The following is a 21,522-nucleotide window of genomic DNA, read 5'->3' on the forward strand; positions in this document are numbered from 1 at the left end:
GTCCACACTTTTGATCTCCTAATATTTTGTCCAAATTTCGTTTAACTTCTAAAATGGTCCATATAGGTCGATTATGGTACCTCCGCCACAAAAGCTCAACATTTGGGATCCTTGGGAAATGTATACCAATGCTGTTCGTTGTGGTCCTGGCCTCGGTACATAAGGCTGAAATCATTTCTGCCTCTTATGTGACGATGCCCTTATAATTCCCTTTCCAATGCACAAATATAAAACATACTCCATGGATGGAATTTGATACCTTTAAAATAAAAAAAATAGTCACCACAAACTACAAAATAAGTTATTTTACTTACATTATCGTTCTCCATCATTTATTTAATAATTTTTTCCCCTTTTTTATATCTATTTATTTTAATAGCCAAACGTTTGTGTATGTTTTTGCCAGAAGCCACAAAACATTCGAATTTAAATCAGCTAATCAAACTTGCAAATTCTTACAAGAAAAAATTTTTTTTAATAAAATACAACATTTTTGCTTCCTTTGGTTCCTTCTATGGTGGAATAAGAAGGTGTTATGTTTGGTTTACATTTACGAAATCCACTCGATTTCAACTGTCAATTCCATAGCTCAAACGTCAAATGAAATCTCATCTGGATTTCATTTGACGTTTAACCTATGGATTTGACAGTTGAAATCGAGTGGATTTCGTAAATGTAAACCAAACATAACACCTTCTTATTCCACCATAGAAGGAACCAAAGGAAGCAAAAATGTTGTATTTTATTAAAAAAAAAAAAGAAAATGACCCATAAAGATACATATGTTCCACTTTGCAACTTTGTTTTCCAAGAAAACAATACAATTATGCTTCTTGCTATTTGCACAATAAAATTGTTTTTAATTTTCACAAACATAAATCAACGAAAAATTAAAAACAGATAATTGATTGTTTTCAGGAAGAAGAAGAGTTGCCACTGCTTGCTAGAAGAAATTTGTCCCGCAAGAATTTGCAAACTCTCAGTTAAAGAACTGTCAAAATAGCTCTATTTTGCTGACTGTTTGTGTTAACAGACGACTTCCAGCAACAATTGCTACAAATTTTTACACATTTTAGGGTAACCTGACAGATCTAATATCTGTCAAATAAACGAAGTATTTACCCCGACCAGCTTTAAGAAGAAAAACAAAAAAATTAGTAACAACTAAACATTGTTAACATTAACAATATTGACTACTATATTTCTAATTATGACACATTGTCTAATCTATTATTGTTTTATTTATTGGCTACAATATGCGAAGTAATTCCTCCATTGGCATCCACTGTTTTTTTTATTCAGCCCGACACAAGAGGGAAGCAAAGCGGAAAAGACGCATCCAACTAAATAATTTTGATTCAACAAAATTTTCATCAGCTTGCGATGTAGTCATGCTGACTCGTGATGTAGATGAGTTTGATGATTGACTAACTCGGTTCCCTTGTTTCAGAGCAGGAGACGCCATCTTTAAAGTTGATGTGAAGTAATTCTTAAATTGTTTTTCTAAATGGTGAAAGTGCCTGAAAAAATAAGAATTCGTGGTAAATAGAGACATAACATTGTGTTATTTTAAACAATTTTATACATAATTAGCTGGTTTTAATGATACAGTGTACTAGGAATTATTCTGTCTATGAATTGTGTAACTTTTATTGATTGAAAAGTTGTTAATATTTCTTTTGTTTTTGTAACAACTACAAAACAAACAAATGAAATTGTTGTAAAGTAACAGGGTGTTTTTGTAAAAATGCTTGCCTGTCACACGAACCGTTCGTACTAAAACGTATACGTTAAAAATTTGGTTCTTGTAAAATTTTACAAACCATTCGTTTTTATCTGAAAGCTTTCGTCTATTTCATAAAAGCTTTTATATTTCAGGGTTTCCATGATACTTATTTTGTGAATTTTGCATAGGCATCTGCACGTAAAATGTGTTACTTGATGGCAACCCCGATAAACAGATGACAAACAAAAAATAAGAAAGAAAATGTAATCAAATTTGGCCAAAAATAATTGTGATAATATGAAGAAACGGATGTACATATTCGCGTGTGCTTCTATGGAAATAAATAAAATTGCATTCCCTTCCAGTTTTCGTGTGTTTTGTGCCATTTATTACTCTAATTATTTAATTTTCATTCAAAACGATGGGTGTTTTCCATTCGTTTATTTTTGACATATCAGTTCGTCTGATTTCGTTACGAAAACCAAAAAAATTACGAAAATAAAAAGCTTTCATTTGTTTGTCACACGAATACAAACGTCAACCGCTATGAAAACCAAATTGTGTCTTCGTTCATGAAATCGACGAACGAATGGGCAAAAACTTTTTACAAAAACACGCTGTAAGTCCCAATTTACATTAGGCGAGTTTACTTGCGGCAATTGTCAGTTTGTAGGTGAGAGAGGGTGCTGAGAGGCAACCTCACCTCTCACCTCTCTCTCCTACAAAATGACAATTGCCGCAAGTAAACTCGCCCAATGTAAATTGGGACTAAACAATGGGTAAAGTTGTTACAGAATAGGCCTACTAGAATAGATATTCAATATTATTACGTTAGTCCCAATTTACATTGGGCGAGTTTACTTGCGGCAATTGTCATTTTGTAGGAGAGAGAGGTGAGGCATATGGTAACCCTTTGCCTCTCAGCACCCTCTCTCACCTACAAACTGACAATTGCCGCAAGTAAACTGCCCTAATGTAAATTGGAACTTATAGGCACAAGCTCTGTTCCAAGTTTTTACAATAGGTGTGTCTTTTTACTTACTAAATGTTGCTGAAACATTTTTTTCAGCAACTTTTCCTTTATACAACTGTCAAAATTTGCAACATTAGTAATAATTATTACTAATTATCACGTAAAAAGACACAGCTAATGTTTACGACTTTCACACATTTTACCCGAAAACCCGTTTCCGTACACAAAAAAGTTGTAAAATGTTCACTTCTCTTTAAACAAAAATGGCGCTGAATGACGCTCTCTTTCATGGTTTAATAAGGAACGTTAGCTAAAGCTTTCTGTCAATTTAAATTTTTTCTTTCGACTGTTCCTAAAACGTCAAAACAATATGCACAGTCTGTGTATGTGTGTGTGCTGTTTGAATAATATGCCAAACAATTTTAAAAACAATCGAATTCAATGATTTTTAAGTTTGATTTTAGAACATGTGTATGGAAGAAATTCGTCAGCTTTGCATTGAAACAAACATTTTATCATATCCACAACTCGATTATGTGGAGAAATCTTGACACTTCATTCATTTTTCGCGTTTTTTTATAAAATGCTCAAAAATGGTATTGTAAACAAACCCACTTGTTGCTTTTGTGTTTACTAATTTTGACGTTTTAGGAATTCAGGAAAAACAAGGGTTCTATAGATTGTTTTCATTTAAATCTACCTCTACTTATACCATGCTCGCTTTAAAAACTTTTTACTCGACAAATTTGAGCGTGTAAAAAATAGTAACATGGATGCCGGCGTCTGAATGGCTGGTACGCCGGCTTTGATATTTGATCCAGCTTTTTTGACGTTTTTTCCATTTTTGCGTTCCCGAACTTTTTGAAAAAACTTTTGTTTGACAACAAATTTTCTCTCTTTTACGAGTTTTACTATTAAAAATTGCGGGAACAAAGCTATAATATAATAATAATATTATTGCATATGTATGTGTACCATGGTGGAATAAGAAGGTGTTACATCAAATCATGTCAAACGTCAAATTTGTCACAATAATGCTTTACTGTGAATTGCTTGTTTACATTTTGTATGTGATTTTATTCACAATAACGCAATGTGACAACTCGTATGAAGATCAGCTGTTTTTGGCGTTACACCTTATTATTCCACCATGATGTGTACCTAATTGTAAATAAATATGTATATACCATGCAAGCATTTCCAATCAGGAATACCAACCCTTCCGAAGTAAAAATCGCTACAGACAAGTTGTGTTTAAAACCACCACAAATCTCCACTGAATAAGACAAAAAACACTTCTAAAATGTGTAAAAAGTGCAGAAGTTATCAATTGTTACACAGAAAGCGAGAAATTTAAAAAATCGCACATACAAGTTTTATACAATTTCTTCAATAAAATATCCTATTCCTATGCTTTTCTATATTTTTGAACACGATCTGCCATCTAAATTTATGAATATTTTACTCGCCGCACAATATACTCTTCTTCGTTTGCTTTAAAAGTGGTGACAATAAAAAATGTTGCGTAAAAATAAAAATCGCTACAAACGCTACCTTAAAGAACCAAAATCGCTAATGTAGCGATTTAAATTAAATTTGTTGAATATTTGTTTTGTTCAGACTTTCGGGTACCTCCCACACAAAATTTTGAATAAACTCACTTTAAGACCTGTTCTCGAATCACTTTGATTTTTGTTGACGCATCTTGCCTTCTCTTTTTCAATTACGACAGTAAACGTTTTTTCATGGGCAAGTCCATACTTCTTGAGAAAACAGCCCGAAAGTTGTAAAAAAAAACCCTATGGCACCATATGTAGTGGCTGTAGAGCTCGAAATGAATACTGCGTTCGTCCACACTTTGGATGCCGTAATATTTCTTCGAATATTATATGAAATTCGATGGTAATGCTTATAGGTCCACTGCTTCCCGTACCTCTCCCACAAATGTTTGAAAATATTTGCTAAAATGATAAGCGCAATATCTAGCAAACGTAGCAACCGATTTGGTCCAAATTTTCGATCTCGAAATTTTTTGTCCAAGCTTAGTTTATGTTCAAATGTGGGTTCTATCGGTCCAATACTTGGGGTACCACTTATACAAATGTTCAACACATTTTTGTAGTTGAGGGTCTGTTCGAGGATCCTTTGGACATTATTACTGAAGGTTTCCCTAGTGGCCCGATATTATGCTTTTCGTAGGCTAGTATGGTACAAAAACCCTATCTATCGATATCCCCCGCAAATTTTTTAGCTTTAATCCAATCCATATTTCTGTCGGTTCATACGCCCATACATTTCTTTTTTTGGAAAAAAAGTATTTCAATCCACACAGGCTGAGGGTATATCTCTGACGGCAAAGCCGACCGATACTTTTTTACTTGTTTCCAATCGCACATTACTCGAAATGCGAGCTCGCATTCTCATCGATAAAGGCTAACGGCGCGGAAAGAAATAAACCACGGCCTAGACACTACCTGTGAATGTCCATTTAGCGTCTCCTGAAAGATATATTATCGCTACAAATTGGTAGTGACGAAAAAAATATTTTTTATTTTGCTTTTTATTTTTCTTTGCTATTATTATTTAAATTTGTATTTTTTATTATCATAATTATTTTTCCAACGTACATACATACATATGTTTTAAAAGAATTTTTCTTAGTAGAAATTGTTTTATTTATGTAATTTTAAAAATGTTATGTTGTCTGGCCTGGGAATCAAACCCGGGTCATTAAGAGTACAAAGCGAACATGTATACCACAGCGCCACCGTGTCATATAAGCATCGGGTAGACTAATGGTTTATATTAATTCAAGTTTGCACACTTCAGCTTCGTTCCCGTACTTTTTAATAGTAAAACTCGTAAAAGAGAGAACTGTAAAAAATTGTTCTCACACAAGTTTTTTGAAATAGTTCGGGAACGGAGAAATGGAAAATACGTAACAAAAATGGGACATATGTTAAAGTCGGCGTACCTACCAGCCGATTTTTTTTTTTTTTTTTGAAAATTAAGAGCTGTTACACTCCTTGGCCCACGTATGTTGTTCAACCCTGTATGTTGACAAAGGTTTCAATTTTGCCGAATGTAGTTTTTGGTGACCCTTGGACTGTCTATTTTTGTTGGTTTAGTTTGGCTTTTAGGTCATGTTTATATTATAACCTTTTGCAGGGTTAACCTTCTTAATGAGGATTTATTACGTTTTAAAAAAAAATTATGTAGTTCGTAAAAAATTCCCATTTGCTCTTTTCAAATATTTTCGATATAAATGCTACGTATAATATTAACAAGAAGTGATGATAAACACAAAAGGATACAAATGCAAGACAACAATGTTTATAAACAGTTACACGCATCGAATCGCAAACATTACAAAGAAGAAAAGGTACATAACAGAAATATCAACAGACGTCAGGTAAAGTTAAACATGTCATGTCCGCCAAAAATGCTTTTTCGGCACTATCGTAAAAACTATCATCTTTCCTTCACTAATAATATTATTGACGATATTTGAATTCGAAGGTTTTCCTGCCACAAACTGAGCGACGGATGAATCGTTTTCAATTCGTTCTCGTGTGTCGTTCTCGAACAAAATATCCGCAAAACTATCGAAAAACATTCGAAAACGGATCGTTTGCGATAGCAATGGCATGGGGGGGGGGGGGGGGGATGAACGTCGAGGGCGTTCGAAATATTGAATGCTTTATTATCCAAAATAAACACAAAAACTCTTTTGTTTTTAAATAGAGGCTTTAAGCCATAGCGAATGTTACTATTTTTACACGCTCAAATTTGTCGAGTAAAAAGTTTTAAAAGAGAGCGTAATTCAGAACCATTTTTGTTTAAAGAGAAGTTTTTCGTTTAAAATGTGTAAAAGTCGTAAAAATTGTAGAAACTTTTTAGTTCTGGAACATGGTACAATTATTACAGGTAAAAGCAAGTGTTGTTGTACAACAATCGATACAACAACCACATAGAAATTTGTTGTTGTACGTAATACTAGTGTCAACTTCATTTTTGAATATTGTAAACAAAAATATAAAATATCAATATGCTTTGAAGTCTCATAAATATTGGTTTAATGAAATTCAATAAATGAATTAGAATCTAATTGAACTGACATCAATAATAATTCCACGTGGTACTTTTCTTCAAAAATTTTGACAGTGGTAAGTATCACTGCATCTAAAAATCCAGAATTACTAATAATTCATGGTTAATTTCAGATGGGGCACATTGAATCACAATTTTCAATTAACCAAATCCAAATATATTATATGCGAAGAAAAGATAAAATACACGACTCATAATGAAATTTGGGGCCACCGTGGTGCAATGGTTAGCACGTCCGCCTTGCACTCAGAAGGTCTGCGGTTCCAATCCCAGGTCAAGCAACATCAAATTTACAACGGTGGCAAAATTCCCCCTCAGTAATGCTGGCGACATTTCCTGAGTATTTCAGCCTTAAAAAACTTCTATACAAGTGGTCTCGTAAGACACGCCGTTCGGACTCGGCGATAAACTGTAGGTCCCATATCATTGAGCTAATATGAATCGGCGTGCACTCATTGATATGAGAGAAGTCTCCCTTGTCCCTTCGGGGATGTTGTGGGAACATATGTATGTACCTATAATGAAATTTATCAACATTAATGAATAAAAACCGCTAGAAACAAATCAAGAAAGCCGATGGTGATGCAGTACGGCAGAAAACAACATATTTGCTGTAATAGGAAATGCTGCCGATGTTATTGCCAGGATAAGCAAACATCTATATTTCTGAGTCCTTATACGGCATAAACAAATGAAACATCTCAATTCGATATTGTACATATAAAATATATTTTGTTCTATGTATGTACATATATTTTAAATAAAATCAAAAATAAACTTGTTGACTGAATTTCCTAGATGCAAAATGGGTTCACTATTTTCATCCTACAGGTGTAAGGATAAAAAAGTGGTAACGAAAGGGGAGTTTAAACGTGCTTATAGTAAGTTTAGATTTACGAAATCTGAACGTGGGCTTATGTTCTGTTTAATCCATTGCTTGACGTTTTGTGTAGCTAAAAACAACAACCACATAGGATTGCTTTCGTGATGCCAACCACAGCAACACCTGAGACGAAACTGCTGTTCTGGTACCTCTTCCTTAGCAAAAGGGGCATGCTAGGGATATTTTGAACGAATCTGCTTCGCCATAGTTACCCAAAATAACACGGCTGAGGTTCCATAATAAAAGGTTAACCATACTCTGCAATTATCTTATTCCGTATAATTCACAGTGCATCCAATATATTGAGATTACATTCAAAATGTATTCCATCAGATACTTGTCTGCAATGAGATATTTTTACGTGCATAAATACCCACTTTACCATGAATAAATATAGCACTGACCTGTATCCGCAAATTCCTGACACACCATTTTAAACGGCCTTTTGTTCTCTTACACCATCCTTACACCATTCGAAAGTTGGATTCTGCTGATCTATTTATTCGAAGTTCGCATGTAAGTATTAGCCGTGAAGTATATAACTTCAAAAATATGTGTTTTATGTTTGTTTATCAGAAAGTAAAAAATATAAATATTAATTGACAATTAACGAAAAGAACAACATGTATTAAACTTCATATTGTTTTTGACACTAGTATTACGGGTGAATCTAATCAGCTGGGACTTGCTTTTACCTGTATTATTGTACCATGGTTCTGGAACAAAACTTTCATAAATGAATGTAAACAATCAATAGTGTCATAGACGATAGAAAGTGTCTGCACACGCGTACGTTGTAAGGATTGTTTGTCAATAATCGCATTTACATATTTTTCGCTGACACTAGGTCTGTCTGGTTACTTTCCCAGCAAGAACTTTCTCAGATAGTAAGGAGTTTTTATTCTCTTTTGCAAGAAAATGGTAAAAAGTAAACAGCAAGGTTCATTGAATAAAGGTAGAATTAGACGTGACATAACCATAAAGCCATATCAATCAGCTGATTGAACCAAACCTATGGAAATCAATGTATTCGATTAGTAGTAACAGAACATAATTTCATAGCAATAACCATAAGAATCCAATTGGGTTTTGGTTTTCTATGGTTATGGCGTTATGGCTATGTCACTCCCTCCCTTGTAAAATTCATAAGTGAATTCATAGAAAAAGATGTACTCCAACGGCACTTGTACTGTACACTTGTAGTGATTCAACTGCATCCGCGGATGCAAACTTTTTGCTGGGTGTACTCCAACGGCAAATGTACTGTACACTTGTATTAATTTTTTGTAGGGATCTCTAAAGCAACTGCTTATAAATTGTATCCATCATAACTCCGTGTGGACTACATCGAAGGATGTTGTGAAATCATAACTCCACATGCACAACTTCCAAAATTTTTTGCGGGGCATCTTTTCCTATGAATTTTACAGGAGAGCGCGCAGCTAGGATGCACTCCGTTTTCGATCCAAATCACAGCTTTCGATGTAGTCGTTTGGATTGAATTTAAATGCACTCTTCGGATTGTGTTTTTAATCAATCTTAAGATGCAGTAAAAATGCAAACTATTGCGAAATATCCAGAATAAATAAAATGCATTTATTATTTGTGTAAAACAAGAATACAAAGAACTTTATTATATAAACACAAATTAAAAAAAGTTTCCATTAAATTCTATCACAATTGAGTGTACTTCTTCCATTTAGTGGCAATCTTGATTGCCGATCATAATTGGCAAAATCAGCTTCTAAAGTTTGTAGATTAGATGAACTCGGAGTTTCTGTGGTAGGAGCTATAATTGGCAGATAATCCGAAAAAGATTTGGCTGCATGTGATCTGCTGTATTGTGTTCTGAAACATAAAAGATGATTGATATAAATATATGCATTGTGTTGGTTTACTTAAACAAACTTACCTTCTGTTGAGTTCATGCGTTTTCATAACGATAGTATGTAGTTCTTCGCTCTTTGTTTTTGTTCGCAGGTTAAGCATACTTTGATTCGTGGATCCAAGAACACAGCTGCGTTAAACAATTCATTTTCTAAAAGTTTATCCTTTCTTATCTTATAGGACTCCTTGAGAAGGGTTTTAATGTTGATATCCGGTAAAGCGTAAATTTGAAATGTTATATCCATAACAATAATGTATAGTTCACTATAGCACATGAGGTTGTTGTTGGAGTTTTGTTTTTAACAAAGTTCACCTGCGCGTGCCTGTGCTGTTTTTTGTTTGTTTTGTTTATTGTTGAAGATTCAATCTCATTTGATTGCTTGAGTTGGAGTATTCCCCCAATGGCTCAACTTCATTTATTACCCTCTATTACTAGGCGTTTACACCAGACAGTTTGTCTTCAAATACAACTCTGATTTACTAACACATACATACATTTGTCGGCTGTCTTCCAGTTGTTCATCACTTTTTCACAGACAGTCGGGTTAACAAATTTTTGATATTTTCGAGAAAAAGAAGTTAGACGATAATTCAAATACGTTGAAAACAAAAGAACATGAACAGAAACAAAATATATGAACGGAAAACAAAAAGAAATCGACGATTTTTATTCATAATTTTACAACTGTTTTTGCGGTTGTCTGGACGCCTACGTCGCACAGGCAAGTTTTGTGTTTTTGACAATCAATACATGAACTCAGCTGTCCTGTCATGTGTAAACGCAGGGTTACAGAGAGTAATGTTTTTCAAAAACGAACTGACAGTGTTGCAAAATTTTACTGATCGCTACCAATATCATGATTTCATCCCGGCGAAGGGAATTATCAATTGGCTTCTCAGTTTTTGAAATTATGCCTTTTTAGCGAAAAACCGAACTCTTTAAGTGTCTAGTATTCCCATATGAATGAGAATCATACTCACTTTTCGGCTTTTCCAAAGAAACACCAAAATCAAAATATTCTGCAACATAAGCACCTAACTATAGGCGCTGCACATAGCTGATGTAATACTAAGGGGTAGTTTACGCTATATGTAAATGTCATATGACATGAAATTTTCCATCATTATATAGTCGCTAATATGTGCAATATTGGGGATTTTCCTTAAGCCACATAGCTGATGTAATACTAAGGGGTAGTTTACACTATATGTAAATGTCATATGACATGAAATTTTCCATCATTATATAGTCGCTAATATGTGCAATATTGGGGATTTTCCTTACGCCATTTACTTTGTGCGTCCACACCAGCAAAAATGTAATAAAACTACGTCTCCACATTGCCTGCGTGGGTAGATATGGAATGTTTTTATTTCGTGTCATATGACATTTGCATATAGTGTAAACTACCCCTAAGATAGACTAATTGCCTCTATATGTTCAATGTTGTGCAAAATAAATAAATGTAAACAATCGTTTTTTTATCTAAAGTAAGGTACGCAAGGGATTCTACACAAGGTTTAAAATAAGTTAGAATGAGATGATGAGCATAGTTCAATGAAATTGTTTTTGTAAAATGACAACAGTCGCTTTTTACACGTTTTCTGGCACTTTTAGGAGACGCATTTGCTGAGAGAAGATACAGTTAGTCAACTTATTTATTGCAAAACCAAAAGTATTACACAATTTTAAATAAAACATCATTTTATTGGTATAAATAAATATCATTATTAATATGTACATATTTTTGTTAACAGCTTAGTTCTAATACATGTTTATTAATAACATAAAATAAAAAAGTAGCCAAATTTCACTAAAAAATTTCTTAAAATTAACAAAAAGGAGAACTACTCATTATTTGTACTGTCAACTAAAGAATTGCAAAATTCACAACTTTTCAGTCTTTCACTGTATTTTTCGAAAAGTTGGTTCTAATAATTCGTATACCCTCCTTGGGCATCAATAACAGCTTGTAAATGTCCCTGAATTTAATAAATAAGTTTTGGAATGTCGTATTCCAATGATATTTTTACCATTCTTCTTTAATGCATTTTTTAGTCCCTCCTGTTATTGGGCGGCCTATTCCCGAATTTTTTCTTCAGGTATACCCATGAATTGTCGATGGGGTTAGGCTTTGGACTGGGGTGACAATGACTTTGGTGCAGTTGTATAACAACCAAGCCCTACATATATAAAATTTATGTTTGGGGTCGTTGTCTTGGTAGTACTTATATTGCAATTTTTTGCATTTTCAGGGTCAACAGGCGCAAATTTCTTGATGTTTTTGGTTAAATCATGTTTTAGAACATGTAAATAAAACTTCTGTCATTCTTTCCTCCAAAACCTGGATATCACCAACGACATTGCTCGGCATACAACCCCATACCGTATTGACAGTTTTCCGAACTTTAAGGTATGTATTAAATTTTTGTTGTCCACGGCTATAAGGAGGTTTCGCAATATTTTTTGATGCCCAATCGTGAGAGTAAAACATAATTTTAGTCTCATCAGAAAATATAACGTCATCCCAATACTTAAGATGGTGTTAAAAGTTGTTTGTAAGAAGTCTGAATAGTTTCTATATCTTGTGCTGGGAGGGCAATAGTTTTTACCTAGTCACTCGTAATGAAGGCTTACACTTACTCTAAATACTTTTTTTGATTAGAAAAAACAACAAAAAAACAATTTTGGATTTACTATTTTTGGCCTACCATGTACGTCTTTAGTTTGAGCCTGCCTTCTCTCTCGGTCCGGTATATGATGTTGCATACTGTTCTTATGCTAAGTTTACATTTACGAAATCCACTCGATTTCATCTGTCAATTCCATAGCTCAAACGTCAAATTAAATCTTATCTGAAATCCATTGGATTTCATTTGACGTTTAGCCTATGGATTTGACAGATGAAATCGAGTGGATTATAATTGGAATAGACCACATGTATGTAGCATATTTTCCGAAATCCGTTTACCTGATTTTCTCTTTGACACCACAAAAACCAGGTACCTATACTTTTGAAATCTCATCTGGATTTCATTTGACGTTTAACCTATGGATTTGACAGTTGAAATCGAGTGGATTTCGTAAATGTAAACCAAGCATTACTGTATATTTAACTTCCAAATGTTTGGAGGGTATGTATACATTAAAAACTACTAATGAGCAATGAACGGAAACAAACAAAACGATTCCCGTAGCAATCACACAAAGCCACAAACTTTTCAATGTAAAAAGATGAAAACTGTACGATTGCTGAAATGTACTTCGGCTACGATTTGCCGAGTTGTTTCATTCACCACCCAAACTAAAAGAATGCTTGGCAAACGTTTGCTGTGCGTTATGGTCAGACACATGTGATTGCTTAACAACCCTATAAGTTAGCATCAGCATACCACAGTGAATTTTATCAACTACCAAACGTTTTTGATTTATTCACATGTGTTTTTTCTCACCAATTGTATATTTTTGCATACTCGAAACGAAGTCGACACGAACAATTGAATGAAGAAGCGATTGTTTTTACGAGGCAGTAAATTGATGACCTTACACTCCGTTAAATATTGAATCAATATGAATCAATATTTACTCTCAACAGAGTGTTGATTACATTCTAACGCAAAACAAGAGAGTGGCGGTGTGTATTAGCATCCCTTTCATTTGTGCATACCGCAAATCAAAAAATGTCACCGGTTGCAGTTCACTGTTGCACAATCAATGATACGTTTTTTGTAGAGTTCACTTCTTGGAAAGTTTAAAATAGTTTTAATTCTAAGCTTTTTAACACGAATCGTATCTTATCGACATTGTCTTTTATTGCCGACTGTTTCAGAAGATCGCTTACACACAGTTGGAGAGTGTGAGCACCAAATGCTAGTAATTGTGTTCGATGAGATGTTAAAATCAATTGATTCTATTGTGTCAATAGCTATTCGGCAATCGATATCATTTTCATCTTCTTCGAAATTCACGGCATCATTATTAATCGACAATTGCAAAAGGTATTCGAAAAATCGTATGTACGCGTGCAAGGGAGACAATCCACATTCATAATTTTCGGTATTGACTTCTTTTTCCAAACATGTTTCCAAATCATTCATTTCTGTGGATTTAGCTCCCTCCACATATGTAACAATTTGAAGCCGAAGTTTTGCTTAAGGAATTGCAACTTTTTCCGTCAACCATTGCAAGTTGCAACTTATGTTCAACACATATTTTTCTTTCTAAGATTGTATATTCGGTACATTTTAAATCGTTAATATTTTTGGAATAATACTCTTTTTCTTCATTCGCTAGTATGGTAGTTTCTTTTTGAAATTGGAATCTTATTGGTTTACAGTATCGTGTAGACGATGGACGAGGATTTTTCCACAGAATTTTTGATTCGTGCATTTGTCATTAATTGAAGAGGTACATACGAAGTTACAAATAAGCAGCTGTCTTCTAAATCACAATTAGGCACTTTGTTTATATTGGATGTACAGTATCGGACAAAAAATTTGCAATTGACACATACAATTTAGTTTTAGTGCTATAATATTTGTAAAAGCCAACTTTTTGTTTAGTTTTTCAGCATTAAAATACTCATACTCCGAAGAAACCACCCACAATTAGCTTTGGTACCTTATAATGGTGGTCCACTTTTAATAGCGTACTTTAAAGAAATATCCCATATTTTAGCAAGACAAAACTTGTTTTGTCCGATACTGTACCCACTCGACCCATCAAATCCCCATTTTCCAAATAAAACTAAATCATCCAATCCGGTCATGTTTTTATATCTTCAATCTTGAGGTCTAATATGCGGGATACATTGTGATCGAGTAGATTTTGCAATTCTATTTCTGCCTTTGATTTTGTGACTGTTATAGCCGATGAATCAGGATAGCTCTTCGTTTAAATGCGAATTCAACCGAAACACCTGGGAGTAGTTAATTTGGTTTACATATGTGGCTACGAGAGTTTTTACGTGTTTCGGTTGAATTAACATTTAAACGAATTCATCAGTAACACTTATTCTTCAGCTCGAGTCGTCATAAAATTAGGGAAGGGTCCTTTGTTTCAATACAAAGAACTAAGAGAACTGATGAGTCCAAGTGGCGTTGGACGAAACTTGTCTTCTCTCCTATCTCCTAAAGTAATCAATTTTAACTACATCCCACTTTAAACTTGTTGTTTTTAAATTTGAAAACAACAAATATGAGATTAAGCGTGACACCTACAAATACCCTGTGGGGACGAAAATTCCAATTGTCGCAATTTAAGTAGTCCAGAACTAGTTCTAATCAGTACTAGTACAAATATTGGCCCCTAAGTAATGCGAAGGGAACCAATTGTCACCTTTTTATCCCCAAGTAAACGAGGAGGCGTCAGTTGCGACTTAATTAACTTAACTTAAACGACGAGTTGTATAAATAATTCACATTTACATTTTCTTCATAACTTTAATATAAATGAAGCATCCAATAACAGAAGCTAGTGTTGATGGAATGAATATCTTCGTTCATATTATTCATATTGTTCTGGTATAAAAAAGGAATACGACGGAAATATGCAAATCGCCCTCTTCTTCTCTCTACCCGCTAGCAATTCCAATTGTCGCAATTTAAATAGTCCTAAACTAGAGGTAAGTGGTACTAGTTCACAATTGACCCATAAGTAATGCGAAGGGAACCAATTAACACCTATATATCCCCAAGTAAACGACGAAGCGTCAGTTGTGTGACTATTTCCCACCACTTTTTTTATAAATAAACTGGTATATGACTGTAAACCTGGAACTAGTACAATACCACCTACAGGTAATGCATAGAGTGTCAATTAGTTACCTCCTATGACATCCCCATGTTAAAGTTTACAGTTGATTGCACTGTGAGGGGTCAGAAGTGGAACTAGATACTGTAACGCTGAGAATCGACGAGTTTCCGATGCCGAACTAGCCCAACGCTCAAGCGGGTAGTAAGTGAAACACACATCTCAACAAAACTGCCAAAGTGATTCGATTCGATCGAGAATTTTCTCGTGAATAAGTTTTCGACACGATAAAAAACGGCATGACAAGTCTCGATCGAAAACGTTCAAGCAATGTTATCGATTTGTTAGATAGTAACCGGTAATCGATCAGGTAATCTTCAGGGAATAGTATGAAGGTAGACGCCAAAAATGTTTTTTATTTTAAAACAAAAGCTTAAAAAACAAACTCATGAATCAGAAAATGAAGTAGTGCTAAGAAAATAAGAAAATTATTTATGTTTTCAAAACCGTTTTGACATTGTTGTAACGGATTGCTTTTACATCCACCTTAATAGTTTTCTCTCAAAATAAATGCGAGAGAATTTGGAGAGTTGTTTGCTTAGGCTCTCTGAGAGATTCTTTCCGTTGGTAAACAACGGCTGATGTATTATAATATAATATATAATATATATATATAATATATATAATATATATATATATATATATAATATATATATTCACCTGATTATTATTGTTCACCTATGTATGAAAAAGGCAATTAGTATTAAAACTTTTTTTGCGGAAATGCTTAATTTTTTCAAATAATTTTTAAAGGCTGCAAACAGTAAATTTTGGCTAATGAATGCATAAATTTGTATATTTATTTTAATTCAAATTTTATTACTATTTCTTAATGAGTGCAAAGAGCACTTTTCCCAATTTTCTTCTTATTTTGTGCAAAAAAATGCTGAGATTTATTTTCTAATTTTATTTTTCTTTTATAAACCGACAACAAACTACAATTTTTACATTTTAAACATAAAAAAACACGTAGTGTAATGGTTGGATGCGTGGGACTTCGGTAGACTCCTAATTTGTGAATGTATCTCTAAAGGCCTAACAGCTCAACTGGAAAGAGAATTAATTAAATATCACTATAAATGGCCTTCGCCTTAATAAGGCAAAAATAAAAAATAATTTCAGCATGAGCCAGGCTGGGATTCGAACCTGGGTCTCCGACAACTGAGTGTCGAGGTTGCCAGCGTCTTAGCGTTCTGAGCCACCATCAACTTGTCAAATCCTTAGTAGACAATAATTGATGATCAAATCAAAAATAAAATCTTCTGATATAGAAGAGCAATTACTAATGATGTAGGAATAAAACTTACCATGGTATTTGTGAACATTGAAAAATGGGATTACCAAGCAGGACTATAGGAAAAGTTTGGAGTTTCAATTAACTGACATAACTTCGCATTTACATTTATCTAATGAAGTGCGATATATACACTAGTTTCCAAGCTTTGCCTTCGTCTGCCACAAAAACAACATGCTAATACACCTGAAGATCGGCTTTACCACCCGTGAAACGTAGTGTAATGGTTGGATGCGTGGGACTTCGGTAGACTCCTAATTTTTCAATGTATCTCTAAAGGCCTAACAGCTCAACTCGAAAGAGAATTAATTAAATATCACTATAAATGGCCTTCGCATTAATAAGGCAAAAATAAAAAAAATTCATTTTGTTGGTTTACGATAGGCAATTTAGCTACGAGTAATTTCTCGCAAAATTAATGCACAATCCCAGCAAAAAATTTTGGAAGTTGTGCAATTGGAGTTATGATTTCACAACATCTTTCGATGTAGTCCAACAGAGTTATAAAAAGTGCACTCCGTTCGATACATTTTATAAGCAGTTGCTGTAGAGATCCCTACAGGAAAAAACAGTTGGTTGCTCCCTACACATTTCTTCAAAAGATTAAAAAGAGTGTATACATTTCGAAGAATTTGTTATAAAATAAAGAAATAACAACCCAGCAAAAAGTTTGCATCCGCGGATGCAGTTGAATCACTACAAGTGTACGGTACATTTGCCGTTGGAGTACATCTTTACCTATGAATTCACCTATGAATTTTACAAGAGAGCGCGCAGCTAGGATGCACTCCATTTTGCTTCCACAGCACACAGCTAGGATGCACTCCGTTTTCGATCCAAATCACAACTTTTTATGTAGTATTTTGGATTGAATTTAAAGGCACTCCTCGGATTTTGTTTTTAATCAATCCAAAGATGCAGTAAAAATGCAAGCTATTGCGAAATATCCCAGAATAAATAAAATACATTTATTATTTTTGTAAAACAAGAATACAAAGAACTTTATTAAACACAAATTAAAAAATTTCCATTAAATTCAATCACATTTGAGTTTACTTTCTCTGTTCTCCAATTAATCCAAGCGCATCTGATTTTGCTTCATCATCCTAAAGGTTTTTTATGTTGACTTCCCATCACTAGTTCAGCTTTCGACATGGACTCCAACTGCACTTCACTCCATTAACAATTTCCGTCTCGTGAATTACAGCAGAAATGTTCGCAACTTCAGTTTTTATTTCTTTATTTTATAACAAACTCTCCGAAATGCATACACTCTTGTTTGTCTTTTGAAGAAATGTGTAGGGATCAACCAACTAATTTTATTCTGTAGGGATCTCTACAGCAACTGCTTATAAAATGTATGTTACGGAGTACATTTTTATACCCTCCACCATAGGATGGGGGTATATTAAGTTTGTCACTACGTTTGTAACTACTCGAAATAATCATTGTAGACCCCACAAACTATATATATTCTTGATCAGCGTGCAATTCTACATCGATATAGCCATGTCCGTCCGTCTGTCCGTCTGTGGAAATCACTCTAGCGTCCGAACGGATTGACGTAGGTTGATGAAATTTTGGGAAAATATGTTATATTTACGTAGGACTTTTGGTATTGAAAGCGGGCTATGTAGGTCCACGCTTTCGTATAGCCCCCATACAAAATGACGCGTGACGCGTCGTCGTTTTAAGGAATTTTTAAGATATTTGGCCCATTTTACCACCGAATTGGTTGTAATTTGGTACTTTGTGTCCCCAGAGGCCAAAAAATATTACTACCAAAGTTGGGTTATATAGGTTCACGTTTTGGTATAGCCCCCATATAAGGCCCCATATAAAGTACGCGTCATTTTAATATATTTTGAATGTATTAGACCCATTTGACCACAGAATTGGTTGTAATTTGGTATTTTGTGTCTTCAGAGGTCAAAAAACATTCCTACCAAAGTTGGGTTATATAGGTCCACGTTTTGGTATAGCCCCCACATAAGGCCCCTTATAAAGTACGCGTCATTTTAATATATTTTGAATGTATTAGGCCCATTTGACCAAAGAATTGGTTGTAACTTTGTGTTTTGTGTTTCCAGAGGCTAAGAAACATTTCTTCCATAAAATGTTTATATAGGTCCACGTGTTGATATAGCCCCCATAGGACGATATCTCCCGATTTTCGATATTTTGAACGTTTTAGCCTCATTATCACACCGAGATGACTGAAATTTGGCATTTAGTCTTCTTTAGGCGTATAAAACTTTCCCTCAGAAATTTGTAGGTATAGGTCCACGCCATCATATAGCCCCCATAGAACGGTACATTCCGAATTTTGGTATTTGAAGGTTGTGGCCACATTAATCCACCAAAATGGCTGAAATTTGTGGTGGAGGGTATAAAAAGTTCGGCCCGACCGAACTTAACGCTTTTCTTACTTGTTCATAACTCAGTTGGACTACATCGAAAGATGTTGTGAAATCATATCTCCAATTGCACAACTTCCAAAATTTTTTGCTGGGAACTTAAGTTGCGAACATTTTTGCGGTAATTCACGGGACGGACATTTTTAATGGAGTGGAGTTGGAGTCCATGTCGAAAGCTGAACTAGTGATGGGAAGGCAACATAAAAAACTTTAGGATGATGAAAGAAAATCAGATGCACTTGGATTAAATTGAGAACGGAGGAAGTAAGATCAAATGTGATTGAATTTTATGGAAACTTTTTTTTTTAATTTGTGTTTATATAATAAAGTTCTTTGTGTTCTTGTTTTACACAAATAATAAATGCATTTTATTTATTTTGGGATATTTCGCAATGGCTTGAATTTTAATTGCATCTTTAGACTGATTAAAAATGCAATCCGAAGAATGCATATAAATTCAATCCAAAGAACTGCATCTTAAGTTGTGATTTGGATCGAAAGTGGAGTGCATCCTAGCTGTGTGCTGTGGAAGCGAAATGGAGTGCATCCTAGCTGCGCGCTCCCGTGTAAAATTCATAAGTGAATTCATAGGAAAAGATGTACTCCAACGGCAAATGTACCGTACACTTGTAGTGATTCAACTGCATCCGTGGATGCAAACTTTTTGCTGGGATAACTCGATAACACAGTACAACAAAGTCGAACTTTTTTCAAAATTACACGAAACCCCGCACAGATTATGGAAGAGGACAGAAAAAAAGAAGACACGTGTATTGTCGTTTTGAAAGTTTACGTGGGGAAATAACCTAAATAGGCGTGGAAAGTTCCGCCCATTTCTACAGGTTTTGAAATATTCGACATCAGATTCCTTGGTGTCCTTACATTTTAGGTATAAAGTGTCTTTGGCAATATCTATAATAACAGCAGCTACTCCTACTCTGATAAAATTGACTGAATTAACCCTTGAAATCGAAGTAACTAGCCATATCCTTACTAAATTTGTTATGATCATTCATGATACACACATGTATGTCAGTTCCTAGGGTTAATTCAGTCAATTTTATCAGAGCAGGAGTAGCTGCCATCATTAGAGTATTTACGACCATGTCAAAACCATGGATGTTAGGACTCGTATGTCAGATATATATTCACTGGACAATAGCCGTAGACTATCCAATATCAGGAACCTATGACTTATCCTGATGACGTCATTTTAGTTTACAGTACTAAAATACGTAATGTTTCAAAGTCTGATCTGGGTTATCAATATTTTCTCTATATATTTGATTTGGAACATTTATTCTTTTGACACAACCCCCAAAAAGTGAGGTATTTTAGGAAATATTGCCTCAGTATGGAATAAATTTTAATTAAGAGTCTAAAAGATTAACAAATAATTTTTACCTATAATATCTAATTTTGTAACGTCATTTTTTAAACAAAGTGTTTTACTCAGATATCTACTTTCTTCTAGGACTTACAATGAAATTTTATGTAGAAGATTTCTTCTTTTAACACCTTTCGTCTAGAACTAAATTTCATATTACTTTCATGCATCAACTCGAAAAAAGAACAAAACAAATCTATTCAAAAAATATTTGGGTGTTTTGTTGGCAAACTTGATGTATATATTTTCTCGATATATTTTGCAAATGCATATTTCATTTATTCGGCAACTTATATTATTTTTGTCTTTGACGTCTTCTATCTAGAATGAAGTTTTTTGGGACAAAACTTAATAAACTCAGAGAAAGTACAACAGTAACCCTAAAACGTGATTTTACTTTTGGCAGATTCCTGGCGCTTAGGTACGATTTACAGCTTTGGTGTATTTGTAGAATATTTTGATCTGATATGATCACATTTTAAAGGAGTTTTTATACGTTTTTGAAAAAAGGGACAAAAAAGACCCCTTTAGTGACTCGCATGAGGGTTAATTTTTATCATAAAAAGATACCCCGCATTGTTGTCAGCAATATTGCCAAAGACACTTTATACCACAAATGCAAGGATTCCAAGGAATCTGTTGTCGAATATTTCAAAACCTGTAGAAATGGGCGGATTTTGACACGCCTATTTAGGTTACTTCCCGACGTAAACTTTCAAAACCCCGATACACGTGTCTTCTTTTTTTCGATCATCTTTCATAATATGATCGAATTATCTTGTAATTATTTTTGGTGTTGTACAGTGTAATTTTACTCGAAAACGAATATTGTCATCCCAAATTTGAGTACTCGCTTCGAAACAACCCGATATCGAATCATAAAAATAGGCCCAGACTATTTAAAAAAAAATTGTAATAGACAAATCAATAAAAAAGCCGCCAATCTTTTAAATTTTATTTAATATATAATATAAGTTCATTTAATATATAATATAAGTTATTTAATATATAATATCTATATTAATAAAAGAGT

The 21,522-nt window shown here is 34.0% G+C and overlaps 1 protein-coding gene across 3 annotated transcripts in view; it reads right to left on the reverse strand.

Annotated features, from left to right (window-relative positions):
* Nucleotides 1–1,154: 1,154 nt before the first annotated feature.
* Nucleotides 1,155–21,522, reverse strand: part of LOC141392064 (uncharacterized) — a 35,229-nt gene continuing 14,861 nt past the window's right edge. Inside the window, exons 1-2 of one of the 3 annotated variants that reach the window (XM_073965007.1) lie at nt 1,586–1,678; nt 1,155–1,520 (exon numbers count right to left, since the gene is read on the reverse strand). In XM_073965007.1, coding sequence (XP_073821108.1) covers nt 1,295–1,520; nt 1,586–1,587 — 228 coding nt within the window. In that variant the 5' untranslated portion in view covers nt 1,588–1,678 and the 3' untranslated portion in view covers nt 1,155–1,294. Of the gene's footprint in view, nt 1,521–1,585; nt 1,679–21,522 lie in introns of those variants that run through there. The other 2 variants (XR_012409774.1, XR_012409775.1) reach the window with 2 other exon arrangements.

The sequence above is a fragment of the Musca autumnalis genome, unplaced genomic scaffold, assembly GCF_047663935.1.
Source record: "Musca autumnalis isolate F117 unplaced genomic scaffold, ASM4766393v1 scaffold_2, whole genome shotgun sequence".
Lineage (NCBI taxonomy): Eukaryota > Metazoa > Arthropoda > Insecta > Diptera > Muscidae > Musca > Musca autumnalis.